Source organism: Lithobates pipiens, unplaced genomic scaffold (assembly GCF_037356315.1).
Source record: "Lithobates pipiens isolate NorthernLeopardFrog02 unplaced genomic scaffold, aLitPip1_a1.2 Scaffold_30, whole genome shotgun sequence".
Lineage (NCBI taxonomy): Eukaryota > Metazoa > Chordata > Amphibia > Anura > Ranidae > Lithobates > Lithobates pipiens.
The window spans coordinates 41,536,325-41,558,652 of NW_027507791.1; the positions used below are offsets into that span (position 1 = coordinate 41,536,325).

Sequence of the window (22,328 nt, forward strand, 5' to 3'; positions counted from 1 at the left end):
AGTTGGATTTTGGTTTCATCTGACCAGAGCACCTTCTTCCACATGTTTGGTGTGTCTCCCAGGTGGCTTGTGGCAAACTTTAGACGAGACTTTTTATGGATATCTTTGAGAAATGTCTTTCTTCTTGCCACTCTTCCATAAAGGCCAGATTTGTGCAGTGTACGACTGATTGTTGTCCTATGGACAGACTCTCCCTACCTCAGCTGTAGTTCTCTGCAGTTCATCCAGAGTGATCATGGGCCTCTTGGCTGCATCTCTGATCAGTCTTCTCCTTGTCTGAGCTAAAAGTTTAGAGGGACGGCCAGGTCTTGGTAGATTTGCAGTGGTCTGATACTCCTACCATTTCAAAATGATCGCTTGCACAGTGCTCCTTGGGATGTTTAAAGCTTGGGAAATCTTTTTGTATCCAAATCCGGCTTTAAACTTCTCCACAACAGTATTACGGACCTGCCTGGTGTGTTCCTTGGTCTTCATGATGCTCTCTGCGCTTTCAACAGAACCCTGAGACTATCACAGAGCAGGTGCATTTATATAGAGACTTGATTACACACAGGTGGATTCTATTTATCACCATCAGTCATTTAGGACAACATTGGATCATTCAGAGATCCTCGCTGAACTTCTGGAGGGAGTTTGCTGCACTGAAAGTAAAGGGGCCGAATAATTTTGCACGCACCACTTTTCAGTTTTTTATTTGCTAAAAAAGTTTAAATTATCCAATAGATTTCGTTCCACTTCACAATTGTGTCCCACTTTTTGGTGATTCTTCACAAAAAATAAACATTTTATATCTTTATGTTTGAAGCCTGAAATGTGGCAAAAGGTTGAAAAGTTCAAGGGGGCCGAATACTTTCGCAAGGCACTGTAAATGACTCTATGGGGTTGATTTACTAAAACTGGAGACCTAAATCCCGATCTTACCATGTCCCGGGAAAATTCACGGGAAATTGGTTTCGTCCCGGTGTTCCGTGATGAATTGCCAGAGTCGCCGCTAGAGATCCGGGGTCACTGCCATTTTTGTGAAGAGCAGCTCTCCTTAAGGCCGAGGCGGGGAAGAAACAAGAGACTGAGCCCAGGTTGTGGGCCAGGCTGCGGGGCAGGGGGCTTGGTGGCAGCTCCATTTTTTTTGGGCAGCAGCTTTCATTGCCACCTGGGCTCCGCCTCTTATTTTTTCCCCTCAGCCTCCGCAAGAGCTGCCCTTTGCAAAAATGGCGGCAGGGACAATATCACCAGTCCCAACCCTGGAACTCTAGTGGTGGCTCTGGAAAAACAGCAGCATGGAGGTCTCAGAATCTGGTGGCAAGCTGCATCTCTGGTGACAAGTAAGCTGCATCTTGTGTGCAAGATCCAGAAATCAACATAGAGAAGGAAATATCACCGCTCCAGGTAGGTCAAACAAAGGTAGAAAACCTCTCCTCCAGTTTAGAAGCCCAGTTGCTGGCAATGCATAAAGCAATTAAAACCGTAAGAAGTTCTGGACAGCCGCACAAAAAGTATTTTTTTTGCCTCTTATTCAAAAAATGTAGTCAAAAATACATGCCACGGCAGAACGGGCAAAAGCACTTACGCGTTTCACTCTACAAACAGTGCTTAATCATAGCTGATGATGATATGCTATATGCTATGATTAAGCACTGTTTGTAGTGTGAAACGCGTAAACTCTTTTGTCCGTTCTGCCGTGGCATGTATTTTTGCATCTCTGGTGACAAGTATCTCTGGTGACAAGTAACAAGCTGTATCTGGTGACAAGTGAGTGCTGCATCTCCGGTGAGAAGTAACAAGCTGCATCTTTCTTTCTCCATCCCTCTCTTCCATCTCCCTCCATCCTGCTTTCATCTCAAACTCTAACCACACCCCCTTTAAGCCACATCCAAAATTTAGTTTAAACTCCGCCCATTTTTTGCTTCACGCACCGCATTTTTACTCCCCCTGCTATGCCACGCCTGCAACAGAATGTCCCGCCTCCTAATTATAATAAGACTCTGCCTAGAGACAAAAAAGTGTCCTTATACATTTTTTACAATGTTGTTAACTATGGCTGCTGCACACAGAATTTTTTTAAGATTAAAAAAAACATTCTGCCTTTACAACAATTTAAGAATATGTAATTCATTTAATGCCCAAAGTCTTAAAGTTGATAAAAGTACAAAATATTCCACATGACAACCACTGGCCAGGTGTGTCGGGAAGAGGCCCTAGTCCCCATCAACATGGGGGCAAGGTGCTTTGGGGTGGGGGGCATGCACCCTAGTCTGGTTCAGGAGGGGAGCCACACAGGAGAGGAGCCGCTCGCTTGTCCCTTCCGTTTCCTGACCTGCCAGGCTGCATGCTCGGATAAGGGTCTGGTATGGATTTTGGGGGGGACCCCACGCCCTTTAAAAGAAAAATTGACGTGGGGGTGTCCCCTTCCAATCCATACAAGACCGAAGGGCCTGGAATGGACTGGGGGTGACCCCACACTGTTGTTTTCATGAAGGTTTTTAGTTGCCAATTCTTTTGTTTTACATTCAGCTGTCAGCGTGGAAGCCTGTTGGACAGCTGATGACTCATCAGTTGCTAAGGAAGCAGCGGCCATCTTCCCGACCCACTCCTTAGCAACCAGATATATACAGTGAATGTAAAAAAAAAGACAAAATGCAAATCGCGACAAAATCGCAATAAAATTGCGGTAAAATCGTCCATTGAAGTTTACTACATGAAAAGCGCTGCATTTTGTGGGGAAAAAAAAGTCCCCGACCCTTTCCAAAAACGCAGAGGCACAAAAATGCATTGATGTGAACGTGTTCCATAGGCACCCATGTTAAAAAAAAAATCCCTGCATTTCTGCAAAATGCAAAAAAGCATCAAAGAACGCATTCATGTGAATGGAGCCTAAGCCCTTGTACACACGATCGGAGATTCCAACAGAATGTGTCCGATCGCAGCGTCTTGTCGGATATTCCGACTGTGTGTGGTCTGCATCGGACTGTTTCCCTCGGAATATCCGACGGACCAAGTTTTCCAACTTGCCGGAAATATTTTCCGACAAAATGCTCCGATCGGACAAAGTGCCACGCATTCTCAGATCAAACTCCTACATCAAACTATTGGCTACTAGCCTGAACATAGTCCCGTCGTAACGAAATAACGTCATCACGTTCTGAACGATCAGATTTTCCGACAACTATGTCCGACCGTGTGTATGCAACAGTTTCGGACAAAATCAGATCCAGATCCTAGACCAAAGCTAGTGGCTACTAGCCTGAACGTAGTCCCATCATAACTAAATTATGTCATCACATTATGAACGATCGGATTTTCCGACAACTTTGTACAACCATGTGTATGCAACACCAGTTTCGCGCAAGATCCGTCTGACAAAATCCGACGGATTTGGTTGTCGGAATCTCCGACCGTGTGTACAAGGGCTAAGGCTTGATTTACACCTATGCATTTTTAGTGCTTTTTGCATTTTGCAGATTTGCATTACAGGCCATTTAACATGGTTTCCTATGAAATACGTTGTGCAGTGCAAATCTGCAAAATGCAAAAAGCACTAAAGGTGTGAATCAAGCCTTATGCCGCGTACACGCGATAGGAATTTTAGTCGGAAAAAGCTCTGATGGTTTTTTCGCTCATGCTGTCTTGCATACACGCGGTCACCCCAAATTCCGACCGTCAAGAACGCAGTGATGTACAACATATACGACGGGACTACAAAAAGGAAGTTCAATAGCCAGTAGCCAATAGCTTCCGTCTCGTAGTTGAATGTGAGCATGCGCGAGTTTTTGCGTATCGGAAATTGCATACACACGAACGCATTTTCAGATAGGAACTTTTTCCAACTGAAAAATTGAGAACATGCTCTCAATCTTTTCAAAATCAAAAATCCGGTGGAGCACACACACGATCGCATTTTCCGACCAAAAAGCTCTCATCGGTCTTTTGCTGGCCGAATTTCCGATCGTGTGTACGCGGCATAAAAGATCATTGGGCTCATGCTGCTGGGTATCATCATCAGATGGGAGGTAATTTTTCCGCAGCTCAAGGAACCCCTGGCAACCTCTGGAGAAACCCTCGGGTTCTACTGAACCCTGGTTGAGAACGGCTGATCTAGTGAATTGAATTGAAAAATTATTTGTGACCTTTGAAGCAATATGTGAGGAAATTAAGGGGCCCTTCTATATATTTTCTTGGTTTTCTTCATATATCCAAACATCATATAGCCAAAAATATAATATATTGGCACGTTATTGACAATTATGGAGACTTTCCTAAACTTTGTATGAGTCAACTTTGCATGAGTTTAAAATAAAAAAATGTAATAAAAAATAATCTGGAGTAATATGTTACCTTCGACATGCTGGATTTCACCAATAACTGCTAGTAAATTGTGATTGGGGTGATTGGTCTGTAGGGAATAGAGACATTCCAAAAATCCTATAATGGCGTCTCTTCCTTTATCAAGAACATCCTGTACCAATCTCTGGGAAAATTCTGAGGCTCCGAGGTCTCTTTTCATCGACTCGTAGTGCTAGAAAGGCATTTGAGATTTAATAAAGGCAGGACTTTTTTTAATTTCTAGACAAAATCTAGATAACTGTACTATAAAAACTTGCATGGACAACGAGGACACAAATATAAACAGTCATTCTTTTATTACGCAACAGGAAGAGCGATCACAGAGTAGTGATTCAGTTATATAAAATTGACCTCTGGGCTTCTGCCGTTCACATTACAAACGGGGACTTGTTTTTTCTATTTGATTAAAATATTCTGAGTTATTATCTCAGTGTTGGTTCTGCTCTGATTTTCACAAGCTTGCCCTTGATCCTGTGATTACACAGGGTCAAGGGCATTTGTTAAGTGTGAATGGGGCCATAGCTGAGGTCCCAGTTAATATGACCCAATGCCAGGGGCAGACTGACAACTCATGGGGATAATAGGAGATTATGGGGCCCCCAGGCAATCAGACATTATGGGGCAACACAGTATACACAAACACACACACACACACACAGTATACAATCACACAGTATACACATACATTTTTCTATTGGCTGAGAAGGTACTGGAGAGGTGGGGTAGTTATAATCTAAGCCCTTGTACACACGGTCTGAGATTCCGACAACCAAATCCGTTGGGGTAATTCCGACGGATTCATTCTGGAAGAGGTCCAGAAGTGATGTTGCATACACACGGTCGGACTAAGTTGTCGGAAAATCCGATTGTACATAACGTGGTGATGTTATTTTGTTACGACAGGACTACGTTCAGGCTAGTAGCCAATAGCTTTGGTCTAGGAATTTGATCTGAGCATGCGTGGCACTTTGTCCGTCGGAGTAGGCTACACATGATCAGAGTATGTCCGATAGGAGCATTTTGTCTGAAAATTTTACCGGCAAGTTGGAAAACTTGGTCCGTCGGATATTCCGACGGAAACAGTCCGATGGAGACCACACACAGTCGGAATATCCGTAAAAATGGTCCGATAGGAAACATTCCGTCGGAATCCTTGACCGTGTCTACAAGGGCTAAGGATTTTTAGACCAAAAGGATGTTGGTAAGGGACATTTCAGAAACAAATGTAAAAAAAAACACAGATTTTTACATACTTTCCCTGGTTTTACTGAGGCTGGCAACCCTGATGGGGCCCCCTAGTGGCACGGGCCCTCGGGCAGTGCCCGAGTGGCCCAATGGTCAGTCCGCCCCTGCCCAATGCTGTGCCAACACATAGACAAGCCATTGTGCCTTGCATTCTATTCGTTCAACATTGAGCTGCTGGGGTGTGTGCTGAAAAAAAATTAAGACATTGACTATTTGTAACATTTGTAACATTTCAGTAAAGTTTTAAAAAAAAAAAAAGAAGAAGAAAAAGTTAATAGTTTGATTGTGTCATTTATGACGCTTAGGTAATGCTCCTTTTCGTAGCGAGCGGTAGTAAGAGACGTATAATAACAAATGTTAAGATTAGGTAAATATATACAGTGCCATAAAACAGTATTCATACCCCTTGAAATGCTCCACATTTTGTTACAACCAAAAACTTAAATGTATTTTGTTGGGATTTTATGTGATAGACCAACGCAAAGTGACGCATAATTGTGAAGTGGAAGGAAAATGACAAATGGTTTTTCAAATTTTTTTTACAAATAAATATGTGAAAAATGTGGCGTGCCTTTCTATTCAGCCTCCTTTACTTTGATACCCCTAAGTAAAATCTAGTGGAACCAAGTCAGAAATTACCTAATTAGTAAATAGAGTCCTTCAGTATAAATAAAGCTGTTTTGTGAAGCCCTCAAATGTTTGTTGGAGAATCTTAGTGAACAAAAAGCAACATGAAGGCCAAGGAACACACCAGACAGGTCAGGGATAAAGTTGTGGAGAAGTTTAAAGCAGGGTTAGGTTATAAAAAAAATATCAAAAGCTTTGAACATCTCACGGATCTCTGTTCAATCCATCACCCGAAAATGGAAAGAGTATGGCCTAACTGCAAACCTATCGAGACACGGCCGTCCACCTAAACTGGCAGGCCGGGCAAGGAGAACATTCAGAGAAGCGGCCAAGAGGTCCATGGTAACTCTGGAGGAGCTGCAGAGATCCACAGCTCAGGTGAAAGAATCTGCCCACAGGACAACTATTATGCCCCGTACACACGATCGGACTTTCCGACAACAAAACCGTGGATTTTTGTTCGAAGGGTGTTGGCTCCAACTTGTCTTGCATACACACGGTCACACAAATGTTGGCCAACAATTATGAAAGTAGTGACGTTCGAGACGTACGTGATATTTCCATTACGAACGCTAGTTTTACAAGACCAAGCACTTCCGGCTCGTCCTTGATTTCGAGCACGCGTGAACTTTTGTGCGACAGACTTGTGGACATATGTCAAAAAAGTTTTGTTGGCGGAAAATTTGAGAACCTGCTAGCCAACATTTGTTGGCGGAAAGTCAATGGAGCGTACACAAGGTCAGACTTTCAGTCAACAATCTCACATCCAACATTTCCCATCGGAAAATCCGACTGTGTATACGTGGCATTAGTCGTGCTCTCCACAAAACTGGCCTTTATGGAAGAGTGGTAAGAAGAAAGCCATTGGTGAAAGAAAGCCAAAAGAAGTCCCGTTTGCAGTTTGAGAGAAGCCATGTGGGGGACACAGCAAACATGTGGAAGAAGGTCATCTGGTCAAATGAAACCAAAATTGAACTTTTTGGCCTAAAAGCAAAATGCTATGTGTGGCGGAAAACTAACACTGGACAACACCCTGAACACACCACCCCCACCGTGAAACATGGTGGTGGTAGCATCATGTTGTGGGGAGGCTTTTCTTCTGCAGGAACAGGGAAGCTGGTCAGAGTTGATGGGAAGATGGATGGAGCCAAATACAGGACAATATTGGAAGAAAACCTGTTAGAGTCTGCAAAAGACTTGAGACCGGGGCGGAGGTTCACCTTCCAGCAGGACAATGACCCAAAACATACAGCCAGAGCTACAATGGAATGGTTTAGATCAAAGCATATTCATGGGTTAGAATGGCCCAGTCAAAGTCTAGACCTAAATCCCATTGAGAATCTGTGGCAAGACTTGACAATTGCTGTTCACTGATGCTCTCCATCCAATCTGACAGAGCTGGAGATACAAATGCCCCCCCACACTTTTCACATATTTATTTGTAAAAACAATTGAAAACCATTTATCTTTTAACCACTTCACAATTATGGGCCACTTTGTCTATCACATAAAATCCCAATAAAATACATTTACATTTTTGGTTGTAACATGGAAATGTGGAAAATGTCAAGGATTATTAATACTTTTTCAAGGCACTCAAATAAGTGTTAGCAAAACAATCAATACAGTGTAACATATACTGGATATGCAGTTAAAAAACATGATATATGTTCTGCATTTGATGATTTATCCGGTACTAGACAGGTCATGGACAATGTCACATTACCTCTGCATTTAGATCAGTTTGAGATTTCAGCTCGGCCAAAAAGCTCTGAGTGCTTAAGACCTGAGCAATGTAGACCAGATCATCTCTGAAATATTCATACATCATCCGCAGCTCATGCATTTCATATTTGGACAGCTTCTGACGGAACTTCTGAAGGTCATCTGGGTAACAATAATGAAACGTTCAAGCAATTTCTAAGGGTGTGTCCTACTATAAAACAGAACTTCAAGCAAATAGGTACTGTAATGCCGCGTACACGCGACCGGACTTTGACGGACTAGGTCCGACTGTTTTCCCAACGGACTTTCGGCGGAGTTCCGACGGACTTTCCAAATGAACGGACTTGGCCACACACAATCACACCAAAGTCCGACGGATTCGAACGTGATGACGTACGACTGGACTAGAATAAGGAAGTTCATAGCTAGTAGCCAATAGCTGCCCTAGCGTCGGTTTTAGTTTCTCGGACTAGCATACAGATGAACGGATTTCTCGAAAGGAACTGGGTCCGGCAGAGTTCCGGTGGAAAAATTTGAAACATGTTATATTTCTAAAGTCCATCAGATTTTTGGACAGCAAAGGTCCGATGGAGCCCACACACGATCGAATTGTCTGAGGGATTATTTCCGTCAGACCTTTGCTGTCGAAAAGTCCGGTCGTGTGTACGCTGCATAAGTACACAGATGAAATACATTGATGTTGGCTGTTTTCCTGTCCACCCAGTCCTGAGATTTACATAGCTTTGCTGCACAGTCTTACTTGGCAGGGCGGGAAACTGGATCTTTCTCTGCTCCAGGTTCATTTCCACTTACAAGTCTCCCTCCCACCTGAAGTCTGTGACTGGGCAATAAACGGAGAGGGAGTGGACTGATGAGTTCATCTTTGTGACACTCTGATGTCTTCTCCTTTTAGCATGCTCCTTGCATTGCACCAAACCTGACTGGTTCCTAGGGCTGTTTCTCCCTCCCTCAATCTGTTCTTGCTGTAAAGGGGCTGGGAGAGGTTGATAGCAATTCCCATAGGTGTGCGAAGCCTAGTGCATTAGGGTGTGCATTAGGGTGTTTTGACATATACACTATATTGTCAAAAGTATTGGGATGTCTGCCTTTACATCCACGTGATCTTTAATGGCATCCCAGTCTTAGTCCGTAGGGTTCAATATTGAGTTGGCCCTCCCTTTGCAGCTATAACAGCTTCAACTCTTCTGGGAAGGCCGTCCACAAGGTTTAGGAGTGTGTCTATGGGAATGTTTGACCATTCTTCCAGAAGCGCATTTTTGAGATCAGGGACTAAGGTGGATGAGAAGCCCTGGCTCGCTGCCTCCGCTCTAATTTATCCAAAAAGCGCTCTATCGGGTTAAGGTCAGGGCAGGCCAGTCAAGTTCCTCCACCCGTAACTCGCTCACCCATGTCTTTATGGACCTTGCTTTGTGCACTGGTCTAAATCATTTGGTGGAGGGGGGATTATGGTGTGGGGTTGTTTTGTAGGGGTTTGGCTTGGCCCCTTAGTTCCAGTGAAGTGGAAGTAAACCTATCGATTTTAAGTTTAAAAAAATGTTACATTTCCGGCACGTGTCAGGAATGTACTGTAGCTGTCAGATTGGTTATGCTCTTAACCAAACTATAAAACCATCCAATGGCTGGTGTCGTAACTGATCACATGTGTAGCATCATGGCAGTTGATTAAACAGAGGCTAAGATGGCAGCTTCCTTGGTTGAAAATGATAGGAGGGTTTACTTCCACTTTAAGGCATCAGCATATCAAGACATTTTGGACAATTTTATGCTCCCAACATTGTGGGAACAGTTTGGGGATGGCCCCTTCCTGTTCCAACTTGACTGCGCACCAGTGCATAAAGCAAGATCAGCAAGAGTTTGGGTTGGAAAACCTTGACTGGCCTACACAGAGTCTTGATCTCAACCTGATAGAACACCTTTGGGATGAATTAGAGTGGAGACTGTGAGCCAGACCTTCTTGTCCAACATCAGCGCCTGACCTCACAAATGTGCTTCTGGAAGAATGGTCAAACATTCCCATAGACACACTCCTAAACCTTGTGGACGGCCTTCCCAGAAGAGTTGAAGTTGTTATAGCTGAAAAAGGTGGGCCAACTCAATATTGAACCCCACGGACTAAGACTGGGATGTCATTAAAGTTCATGTGCGTGTAAAGGCGGGTGTCCCAATACTTTTGGTAATATAGTGTATATGGCCCTGGCACACTGATCTCCCTGCCACCACAGAGAAACCGAAGTGTACAAGCACTTCTCTTAGGCCAGAGCCAATAAGAGGGAGATCTTCCCACTGGCACACAAAGCGATAATGCTAACGTGCATGGGTTGATTTGGGTGTGCTTAGGCACATCCCACTCACCCTGTGCGCACACCTAGGGCAATTCCATTTCAGGTACTTACACGGCTTGCATTTAAAAAATAGGAATGTAGTACTGAATACAGAGCTGCACTAAATTGTGTATTTTATATCTGCCTGGAGTTTAACTTTAAAACTTTGCAATCATTTGTGAAATATCACAATGTAGGACTAGATGGAGACTAACCTTCAACTTGTTCTCCAGATGTTTGGTCCATCTTCCATAATCAATATGATGTTTATCACTGAAAGATAAAGCTTATCATTAATAAGGAGAACACCTCTGCATTCGTTGAAAAAAAAAAAAAAAAGTCCAAGAACAGTATGCACCTAAACACCTCAAAGCATATCATTCACATTGATCACACCCATTCCTCCAAACTTTTTGAGAAGGGAACGAGGGACACCTATTAGCATAGGTGTGTATTCACAAGATAGTCCCCTGCCATGCTCCTTTAAAGGAGAATAATCCAAAAAAAATCGATTAGCTAAACCCACAAATGCTTTTTTTTTTTACCACTACTAGTGCTTTATACTGGCTTTTGGAACTTAAAAATGCAACGATTTAGAAATTGGATGAAAGATATAAAGTACATGTTATATACAACAATATAGATCAGACCAAAATTAAGGACAAATGAGGAACAAAGAGGGATAAGGGGACTTTGTTCCAAAACAGAGACAGTCTATCGAAATCAGAACAGTTGGGAGCTTTGACCACACCAACCATGCCAATAGAAAAAAATAAAAGTTAGGCATATACCAGTTAGGCCTACTATCTCTAATAAAACTCTCATGCTGCTGGCCAATTATACACTACTGTATTAACTGCGACCTCTTAATTAGTGCATCTTGGCTTATTATTCCTAATGAAAACTGTCTTGTTTCTGGCCAACTATGCATTTCTGTGTCCTCTGCGGTATCTTAATACTTGTAGTAAAGCCTCATCTTGTGCTTTTTGTCGCTAGTAAATTTGGGCCCAGCCTTGCTATCCCCAGTTTTTGGTCCACAGAACTATCTTGAGGCCTGGGCATGTCCCTTTTTAAAAAAAAATATTTATTTATTACAGGTACTTACACTCACCAGCCACTTTATTAGGTACACTTTGCTAGTACCGGGTTGGACCCCCTTTTTGCCTTCATTCATCATGGCATATATTCAGGATAGACAAGTTGTTGGAAACATTCCTCAGAGATTTTGGTCCATAGTGACATGATGACATCAAGAGGTTGCTGCAGATTTGTCGGCTGCACATCCATGATGCGAATCTCCCTTTCGACCACATCCCAAAGGTGTTCTATTGGTTTGAGATCTGGTGACTGTGGAGGCCATTGGAGGACAGTGACCTCATTGTCTAGTGGTGAGATGATTTGAGCTTTGTGATATGGTGCATTATCCTGCTGGAAGGAGCCATCAGTAGATGGGTACACTGTAGTCATAAAGGGATGGACATGGTCAGCAACAATGCTCAATTGGTACTAAGGAACCCTAAGGCCGCGTACACACGGGCGGACTGTTCGCCCAACCTTGTCCGCTGAACAGTGTTTGGGCGGACAGTCCGCTCGTGTGTGGGCTTTCAGCGGACAGTTTCAGCGGACAGTTGGACGGACAAAGTCTTTCGGAAATTCCGAAAAACTGTCCGCTGAAACTGTGTTTGAGCGAACAGTCCGCCCGTGTGTGGGCCTGTCCGCTGTACTTTCGAAATGAGCGGACTGTTCCCGCTCGGAAAGTCCGCCCATTTCGAGCGCGTGTACAGGTAGGCGGGGCCCGCGAAGGAGACGTCGCGGGCTCCGCCGCCTGGAATGGGCTTAAAGGGGAACCCCAACGCCGAAAAAAATCGGCGTGGGGGTTGCCCCCAAGTCCACACCAGACCCTTGTCCGAGCACGCTACCCGGCCGGCCAGGAAAGGGGGGGCGAGCGAGCGCGCCCCCCCTCCTGAGCCGTACCAGGCCGCGTGCCCTCAACATGGGGGGTGCCTTGGGGAAGGGGGGCCGCGCGGCCCCCCCACCCCAAAGCACCTTGTCCCCATGTTGATGAGGACAAGGGCCTCTTCCCGACAACCCTGGCCGTTGGTTGTCGGGGTCTGCGGGCGGGGGGCTTATCGGAATCCGGGAGCCCCCTTTAAGAAGGGGGCCCCCGGATACCGGCCCCCCACCCTATGTGAATGAGTATGGGGTACAATGTACCCCTACCCATTCACCTGTGAAATAAAGTACAAATAAAAACACAACACAGGGGGAAAAAATATTTTATTGCACAGCCGGGGGTCTTCCGTCTTCGGGGGTCTTCTCGCCGGACTCCTCCGCTATGTGTGTGTAGCTCTTTTGCCAGCGGAGGAGTCCGGCTTTCTTCCTCCCCGCCGCCGGCCTCTTCTCCCGACTTCGGGGGTCTTGTCCCCCTCTTCGGTTCTTCTGCCGGGCCACCGCGCCTGGTCCGGTGGCCCGGTCTTCTGTCGCCGTCTTCCGTTCTTCTGTCGCCGCCTTCGGTTCTTCTGCCGGGCCACCGCGCCTTCTTGTAGCTCTTTTACAGGCGGTGGCCCGGTCTTCTGTCGCCGATGTCGTCGCCGCCGCCGCCGCCGCCTTCCGTTCTTGTTCTTCTTCTTGTTCTTCTTCTTCTTCTTCTCCTGGAGATGTTGACTCGACGAGCTCTCCGGCCGGAATGCCGGGGACGCGCTGTGCGGTCACTTATATAGTGACAATGGGGCGGGGTCACATGGTATATGTCACATGGGTTGGTCACATGGGTTGATGTCACATGGGGACTATGACATCGTAAGGGGGCGGGGTCACCATGTGACCAACCCATGTGACATATACCATGTGACCCCGCCCCATTGTCACTATATAAGTGACCGCACAGCGCGTCCCCGGCATTCCGGCCGGAGAGCTCGTCGAGTCAACATCTCCAGGAGAAGAAGAAGAAGAAGAACAAGAAGAAGAACAAGAACGGAAGGCGGCGGCGGCGGCGGCGACGACATCGGCGACAGAAGACCGGGCCACCACCTGTAAAAGAGCTACAAGAAGGCGCGGTGGCCCGGCAGAAGAACCGAAGGCGGCGACAGAAGAACGGAAGACGGCGACAGAAGACCGGGCCACCGGACCAGGCGCGGTGGCCCGGCAGAAGAACCGAAGAGGGGGACAAGACCCCCGAAGTCGGGAGAAGAGGCCGGCGGCGGGGAGGAAGAAAGCCGGACTCCTCCGCTGGCAAAAGAGCTACACACACATAGCGGAGGAGTCCGGCGAGAAGACCCCCGAAGACGGAAGACCCCCGGCTGTGCAATAAAATATTTTTTCCCCCTGTGTTGTGTTTTTATTTGTACTTTACTTCACAGGTGAATGGGTAGGGGTACATTGTACCCCATACTCATTCACATAGGGTGGGGGGCCGGTATCCGGGGGCCCCCTTCTTAAAGGGGGCTCCCGGATTCCGATAAGCCCCCCGCCCGCAGACCCCGACAACCAACGGCCAGGGTTGTCGGGAAGAGGCCCTTGTCCTCATCAACATGGGGACAAGGTGCTTTGGGGTGGGGGGGCCGCGCGGCCCCCCCTTCCCCAAGGCACCCCCCATGTTGAGGGCACGCGGCCTGGTACGGCTCAGGAGGGGGGGCGCGCTCGCTCGCCCCCCCTTTCCTGGCCGGCCGGGTAGCGTGCTCGGACAAGGGTCTGGTGTGGACTTGGGGGCAACCCCCACGCCGATTTTTTTCGGCGTTGGGGTTCCCCTTTAAGCCCATTCCAGGCGGCGGAGCCCGCGACGTCTCCTTCGCGGGCCCCGCCTACCTGTACACGCGCTCGAAATGGGCGGACTTGCCTCCGCCTTACGTGAGCGAGTCCGTTCATTTCAAAAGTTGAGCGAACTGTTTGCCCAACCTTGTTCGTCAAACAGTCCGCTCGTGTGTGGGCAAGTCCGTTCATGCAAATTTTGAGCGGACTGTTTGCCCAAACTGTTTGACGAACAAGGTTGGGCAAACAGTCCGCGCGTGTGTACACGGCCTAAGTGTACCAAGAAAATATCCCCCACACCATTACACCACCAGACTGAACCGTGGATACAAGGCAGGATGGATCCATGCTTTCATGTTGCTTATGCCAAATTCTGACCCCACCATCTGAATGTCGCAGCTGAAATCGAGACTCATGAGACCAGGCAACGTTTTTCCAATCTTCTATTGTCCGATTTTGGTGAGCCTGTGTGATTTGTAGCCTCAGTTTCCTCTTCTTAGCTGACATGAGTGGCGCCCGGTGTGGTCTTCTGCTGCTGTAGCCCACCTGCTTCAAGATTTTATGTTTTGTGCATTCAGAGATGGTACTCTGCATACCTTGGTTGTAACGAGTTACTGTTGCCTTTCTATCATCAGGAACCAGTCTGCCCATTCTCCTCTGACCTCTGACATCAACAAGGCATTTTCCTCCACACAACTGCCGATCACTGGATATTTTCTCTTTTTCGTACCGTTCTCTGTAAACCCGAGAGATGGTTGTGCATGAAAATCCCAGTAGATCAGCAGTTTTTGAAGTACTCAGACCAACCCGCCTGGCACCAACAACCATGCCACGTTCAAAGTCACTTAAATCCTCTTTCTTACCCATTCTGATGTTGGGTTTGAACTTCAGCAAGTCATTTTCACCACGTTTAGATGCCTAAATGCATTGCGTTGCTGTCATTTGATTGGCTGATTAGCAAAATTTTCTACCAAAAAATTGAACAGGTGTACCTAATAAAGTGGTATATATATATATATATATATATATATATATATATATATATACATACAGTATATTCACACTAGTCACTGTCCTCAAGGAGCTTACAGTCTAAGGTCCCTAACTCATATTAATACTTACATTAGGGCCAATTAACCTACCAGCATGTCTTTGCGGTATGTGAGGACACCTATACAAGCACAGGGAGAACATGCAAACTCCAGGCAGGTAGTGTGGTGGTTGGGATTTGAACTGATGACCCCGGTGCTGCCAGGTAGAACTGCTAGCCACTTATCACCATTACTCTCTATACCAGCCTTTCTCAACCTTTTCAACACAGAGGAACCCCTGAAATAGTTCTCCAGTCTCGGGGAACCCCTGCTAAGTTTTAGAAATCTACAACTCATGATACATTAGTGTGATGGTCAGTGGAAAGAATGGTCCTTACACTTGTGGTCATTGGGAAGAATTACCTCCTTACAGATAGATAAAAAGATCAATGGTGTCGGTGGGAACTTATCTGAGAGGCAGAAACTGCCCAACGCTGAAGGAACCCCTAGCAACCTTTGGAGGAACCCTGGCTGAGAATCACTGGTCTATACTTTGCCTATCACAGCTAAAGCCCATTATCATTGTCTACTGCGAACTCAACCTTTTATTTGTAAGGGGCCTGGCTTATCCAAAACCATTTTTTATTGGCCCGTCTAATGCCACGTACACACAGTCGGATTTTCCCGACGGAAAATGTTTCGAGGGGAGCTTTCTGTCGGAAATTCCGACCGTGTGTAGGCTCCATCGGACATCTTCCATCTGAATTTCCGACACATAAAATTTGAGATCTGGATCTCAAATTTTCCCACAACAAAATCCGTTGTCGGAAATTCCGATCATGTGTACATAATTCCCAAAGCAACAAAGTTCCACGCATGCTCGGAATCAAGCAGAAGGAGCCACACTGGCTATTGAACTTTAATTTTCTCGGGGCTCGTCGCACGTGTTGTACGTCACCGCGTTCTCGACGTTCAGAATTTCTGACAACATTGGTGCGACCGGGTGTGTGCAAGACAAGTTTGAGCCAACATCCGTCGCAAAAAAAATCCCACGGATTTTGTTGTCGGAATGTGCGATCAATGTTCGATTGCCTGTATGCGGCATAAGCCAGTTGACCTAAGCTCGAAGGCCAGGCGGTGCATTTTGATTATTATGGTAAAGTTCGGCATTATTTTGCTGGGTCCACGAACCTCGAACACCTAATGCCACGTACACATGGCCGGAATTTCCAATGGAAACAGTCCGATGGGAGCTTTTCATCGGATTTTACGACCGAGTGTATGCCCATCGTTTTTTTTTCTGTTGCCATTTCCGACGGTCTTTAGAGCCTGTTCTTAATTTTTCCGACGGAAAACCTTTCTATCGGATTTTTCAATCGTGTCCATGCAATTCCGACATTCAAAATTCCAACGCATGCTCGTAAACAATTCAACGAAGCATTAAACTTCCCTTTTATAGTGCCGTCGAACGTGTTGTATGTCGCTGTGTTATTGACCGTCGGAATTTGGTGTTACCGCGTGTAGGCAAGACAGTTTGAGCGAAATTCCATCAGAATTCTGACGGCAAAACCATCAGAGCTTTTTTCCGACGAGAATTTCCGATCGTGTGTAGGCTCCATCGGACATCTTCCATCGGAATTTCCGACGCGAAAAATTTGAGATCTGGATCTCAAACTTTCCCAACAACAAAATCCGTTGTCGGAAATTCCGAGCGTGTGTACACAATTCCCGACGCACAAAGTTCCACGCATGCTCGGAATCAAGCAGAAGGAACCTCACTGGCTATTGAACTTCAATTTTCTCAGGGCTCGACGTACGTCACCGCGTTCTCGACGTTCGGAATTTCCGACAACATTTGTGCGACTGGGTGTGTACGCAAGACAAGTTTGAGCCAACATCCTTCAGAAAAAATCCCACGGATTTTGTTGTCGGAATGTGCGATCGTGTTTGTACGTGGCATAAGCCAGTTGACCAAAGCTCAAAGGCCAGGTGGTGCATTTTGATTATTATGGTAAAGTTCGGCATTATTTGGCTGGGTCTACGAACCTCGAACACGTAAGAATTTGCTGTGAACCCCTTGATGGCAACCAACCCAAACCTCATCCTTACTCATTGACAAGGTTGCTTATTTTAAATTGGTCCTGATAACTTCCATATACAGTAAGTGCAGGCATGTACTGGCCATTGGGACTACCGGGAGTTTCCAGGTGGGCCGATGGCTCAGTGGGCAACTCTGATGTAAGGGGGCTGGTGATGGGCCACTCTGATGTAAGGGGGTGCTGATGGGACACTCTGATGTAAGGGGGTGCTGATGGGACACTCTGATGTAAGGGGGTGCTGATGGGACACTCTGATGTAAGGGGGCTGGTAATGGGACCCTCTGATGTAAAGGGGTGCTGATGGGACACTCTGTTGTAAGGGGATGCTGATGGGACACTCTGATGTAAGGGGGCTGGTAATGGGACCCTCTGATGTAAAGGGGTGCTGATGGGACACTCTGTTGTAAGGGGGTGCTGATGGGACACTCTGATGTAAGGGGGCTGGTAATGGGACCCTCTGATGTAAGGGGGTGCTGATGGGACACTCTGTTGTAAGGGGGCTGGTGATGGGCCACTCTGATGTAAGGGGGTGCTGAAGGGACACTCTGATGTAAGGGGGTGCTGATGGGACACTCTGATGTAAGGGGGCTGGTAATGGGACCCTCTGATGTAAGGGGGCTGGTAATGGGACCCTCTGATGTAAGGGGGCTGGTAATGGGACCCTCTGATGTAAGGGGGTGCTGATGGGACACTTTGACGTAAGGGGGTGCTGATGGGACACTCTGATGTAAGGGGGTGCTGATGGGACAGTCTGATGTAAGGGGGCTGGTAATGGGACCCTCTGATGTAAAGGGGTGCTGATGGGACACTCTGTTGTAAGGGGGTGTTGATGGGACACTCTGATGTAAGGGGGCTGGTAATGGGACCCTCTGATGTAAGGGGGTGCTGATGGGACACTCTGATGTAAGGGGGCTGGTAATGGGACCCTCTGATGTAAGGGGGCTGGTGATGGGACACTCTGATGTAAGGGGGTGCTGATGGGACACTCTGATGTAAGGGGTGCTCATGGGACACTCTGATGTAAGGGGGTGCTGATGGGACACTCTGATGTAAGGGGGTTGGTGATGGGACACTCTGATGTAAGGGGTGCTGATGGGACACTCTGATGTAAGTGGGTGCTGATAGGACACTCTGATGTAAGGGGGTGCTGATGGGACACTCTGATGTAAGGGGGCTGGTGATGGGACACTCTGATGTAAGGGGGTGCTGATGGGACACTCTGATGTAAGGGGCTGGTGATGGGACACTCTGATGTAAGGGGGTGCTGATGGGACACTCTGATGTAAGGGGGCTGCTCATGGGACACTCTGATGTAAGGGGGTGCTGATAGGACACTCTGATGTAAGGGGGTGCTGATGGGACACTCTGATGTAAGGGGGTGCTGATGGGACACTCTGATGTAAGGGGGCTGGTAATGGGACCCTCTGATGTAAAGGGGTGCTAATGGGACACTCTGTTGTAAGGGGGTGCTGATGGGACACTCTGATGTAAGGGGGCTGGTAATGGGACCCTCTGATGTAAGGGGGTGCTGATGGGACACTCTGTTGTAAGGGGGCTGGTGATGGGCCACTCTGATGTAAGGGGGTGCTGAAGGGACACTCTGATGTAAGGGGGTGCTGATGGGACACTCTGATGTAAGGGGGCTGGTAATGGGACCCTCTGATGTAAGGGGGCTGGTAATGGGACCCTCTGATGTAAGGGGGCTGGTAATGGGACACTCTGATGTAAGGGGGCTGGTGATGGGACACTCTGATGTAAGGGGGTGCTGATGGGACACTCTGATGTAAGGGGGCTGGTAATGGGACCCTCTGATGTAAGGGGCTGGTGATGGGACACTCTGATGTAAGGGGGCTGGTAATGGGACCCTCTGATGTAAGGGGCTGGTAATGGGACCCTCTGATGTAAGGGGCTGGTGATGGGACACTCTGATGTAAGGGGCTGGTGATGGGACCCTCTGATGTAAGGGGGTGCTGATGGGACACTCAAAATGTAAGCGGGCCGGTCTGGATGAAGTCCAGGGCCAAATTTCTGTTCCAGTCCAGCCCTGAGTAAGTGTATATTTAAAGAATTATATTAGTACATACCGGTACTTCTCGAAAGGAAAAACAAATCATGTTAATTGATGAACGTACCTCACCCTTGCCCGTGTCCTCCACCTATGGTTCAGAAGATTCTAAACCTGAGATAACGTTGCGTAGTAACATGTTAGTACAAGCAACTTCCATTCGTTCCGCACAACCCTCCAATCACAATCATACGTTCAACATTCCAGCTGTCATTTTTTTGAAAAGTAGGGTTTGATTCTGATTGGTGCCTTGGAGGCCATGTCAATGGTTGCTAGAGAAGTGGATATAGGAGACCCATGGAGGACAAAGCACCTAGTTGCACCATTGCACGCACAGGAGTTAAAGGGAAACTCCACCCACAACCGGTTTCTACCCTTTGAGAAGCAGTAAAGCGAAAAACCTGTTCAGCTTCACCGAGATTGAATTCATTCGTTGCCTGGTCTCAGTCAATATAGTGTGCAGTTTGTACATTTTTTTTTTTCCTTCTAAAATATTAAAAACAATATTCTTAATGGACAGCAAACACGATCCAGGTAGTCGATTGTTTCCCGAACGTTCTTCTTACATAAACGTGTCCTGTGTTGGGCTACACAGGGGATAAGTGCAGGAGGATTAGTGTGAGGATTGCAGATCAGCTTAGTGTTAGGGTTACAAGAAGGTTTAAGCCCCATACACACTATCAGATTTTCTGCTGATTTTTTCCTTCAGATTTACCAAAACCGTATAATATGAGGTCAAACCTTAGGAGTTTCAATTTGGTTGCAATCAGGCAGGCCCTTCTACTACGTGGTTTTGGTAAATCTGAAAACAAAAATCAGCAGAAAATCTGATAGTGTGTATGGGGCTTTAGTGTTACAGGGAGAGTTAGTGTTGGGGATACAGGGAATATTAGTGTTAGGTTTTCAGGGTTTCCTCCCTGTAACCCTAACACTAACCCTCCCTGTAACCCTAACACTAAACCTCCCTGTAACCTTAACACTAACACTAACCCTCCCTGCAACACTAACCCCCTGTAACTTCAACACTAAAACCCTGTAACCCTAACACTAACCCTCCCTGTAACCCTAACACTAACCCTCCCTGTAACCCTAACACTAACCCCTGTAACCCTAACACTAGCCCCTGTAACCCTAACACTAGCCCCCTGTAACCCTAACACTAGCCCCCTGTAACCCTAACACTAGCCCCTGTAACCCTAACACTAACCCTCCCTGTAACCCTAACACTAGCCCCCTGTAACCCTAACACTAGCCCCCTGTAACCCTAACACTAACCCTCCCTGTAACCCTAACAGTAACCCCTGTAACCCTAACACTAGCCCCCGTAACCCTAACACTAACCCCTGTAACCCTAACACTAGCCCCTGTAACCCTAACACTACCCCATGTAACCCTAACACTAGCCCCCTGTAACCCTAACATTAGCCCCTGTAACCCTAACACTAGCCCCCTGTAACCCTAACACTAGCCCCCTGTAACCCTAACACTAACCCTCCCTGTAACCCTAACACTACCCCCTGTAACCCTAACACTACCCCCTGTAACCCTAACACTATCCCCCTGTAACCCTAACACTAGTCCCTGTAACCCTGACACTAGCCCCTGTAACCCTAACACTACCCCGTGTAACCCTAACACCAGCCCCCTGTAACTCTAACACTGCCCCGTGTAACCCTAACACTAGCCCCCTGTAACCCTAACACTAGTCCCTGTAACCCTGACACTAGCCCCCTGTAACCCTGACACTAGCCCCTGTAACCCTAACACTACCCCCTGTAACCCTAACACTAACCCTACCTGTAACACTAACCCTCCCTGTAACCCTAACACTACCCCCTGTAACCCTAACACTACCCCCTATAACCCTAACACTAACCCTCCCTGTAACACTAACCCTCCCTGTAACCCAAACACTACCCCCTGTAACTCTAACACTAACCCTACCTGTAACACTAACCCTCCCTGTAACCCTAACACTAGCCCCTGTAACCCTAACACTAACCCTCCCTGTAACCCTAACACTACCCCCTGTAACCCTAACACTAACCCTCCCTGTAACACTAACCCTCCCTGTAACCCAAACACTACCCCCTGTAACTCTAACACTAACCCTACCTGTAACACTAACCCTCCCTGTAACCCTAACACTACCCCCTGTAACCCTAACACTAGCCCCCTGTAACCCTAACACTACCCCCTGTAACCCTAACACTAGCCCACTGTAACCCTAACACTACCCCCTGTAACCCTTACACTAACCCTACCTGTAACACTAACCCTCCCTGTAACCCTAACACTACCCCCTGTAACCCTAACACTAACCCTCCCTGTAGCACTAACCCTCCCTGTAACCCAAACACTACCCCCTGTAACCCAAACACTAGCCCCTGTAACCCTAACACTAGCCCCTGTAACCCTAACACTAGCCCACTGTAACCCTAACACTAACCCTACCTGTAACACTAACACTACCCCCTGTAACCCAAACACTACTCCCTGTAACCCAAACACTACCCCCTGTAACCCTAACACTAGCCCACTGTAACCCTAACACTACCCCCTGTAACCCTAACACTAACCCTCCCTGTAACACTAACCCTCCCTGTAACCCAAACACTACCCCCTGTAACTCTAACACTAGCCCCTGTAACCCTAACACTAGCCCCTGTAACCCTAACACTAGCCCACTGTAACCCTAACACTAACCCTCCCTGTAACACTAACCCTCCCTGTAACCCAAACACTACCCCCTGTAACTCTAACACTAGCCCCTGTAACCCTAACACTAGCCCACTGTAACCCTAACACTAACCCTACCTGTAACACTAACACTACCCCCTGTAACCCAAACACTAGCCCCTGTAACCCTAACACTACCCCCTGTAACCCTAACACTACCCCCTGTAACTCTAACACTAACCCTACCTGTAACACTAACCCCCCGTAACCCTAAAACTACCCCCCCATAACCCTAACACTACCCCTCCCTGTAACACTAGTTAGTCTGTGAATGTGAGTTGGGGACCTTGGATGGTGGTCTCCTTGAGGGTGGGGGCCGGTGTGAGTGTGCGGTGTATGTGTGGAGTGCTGCGTAAATTGACGGCGC

The 22,328-nt window shown here is 47.1% G+C and overlaps 1 protein-coding gene across 1 annotated transcript in view; it reads right to left on the minus strand.

Moving 5' to 3' along the window:
- The window catches only part of LOC143942702 (NACHT, LRR and PYD domains-containing protein 3-like), a 42,876-nt gene that overhangs the window by 14,518 nt on the left and 6,030 nt on the right, over positions 1-22,328 (minus strand). Inside the window, exons 2-4 of the mRNA XM_077464082.1 lie at positions 10,496-10,553; positions 7,940-8,100; positions 4,333-4,513 (exon numbers count right to left, since the gene is read on the minus strand). Coding sequence (XP_077320208.1) covers positions 4,333-4,513; positions 7,940-8,100; positions 10,496-10,526 — 373 coding nt within the window. The 5' untranslated portion in view covers positions 10,527-10,553. The remainder of the gene's footprint in view (positions 1-4,332; positions 4,514-7,939; positions 8,101-10,495; positions 10,554-22,328) is intronic.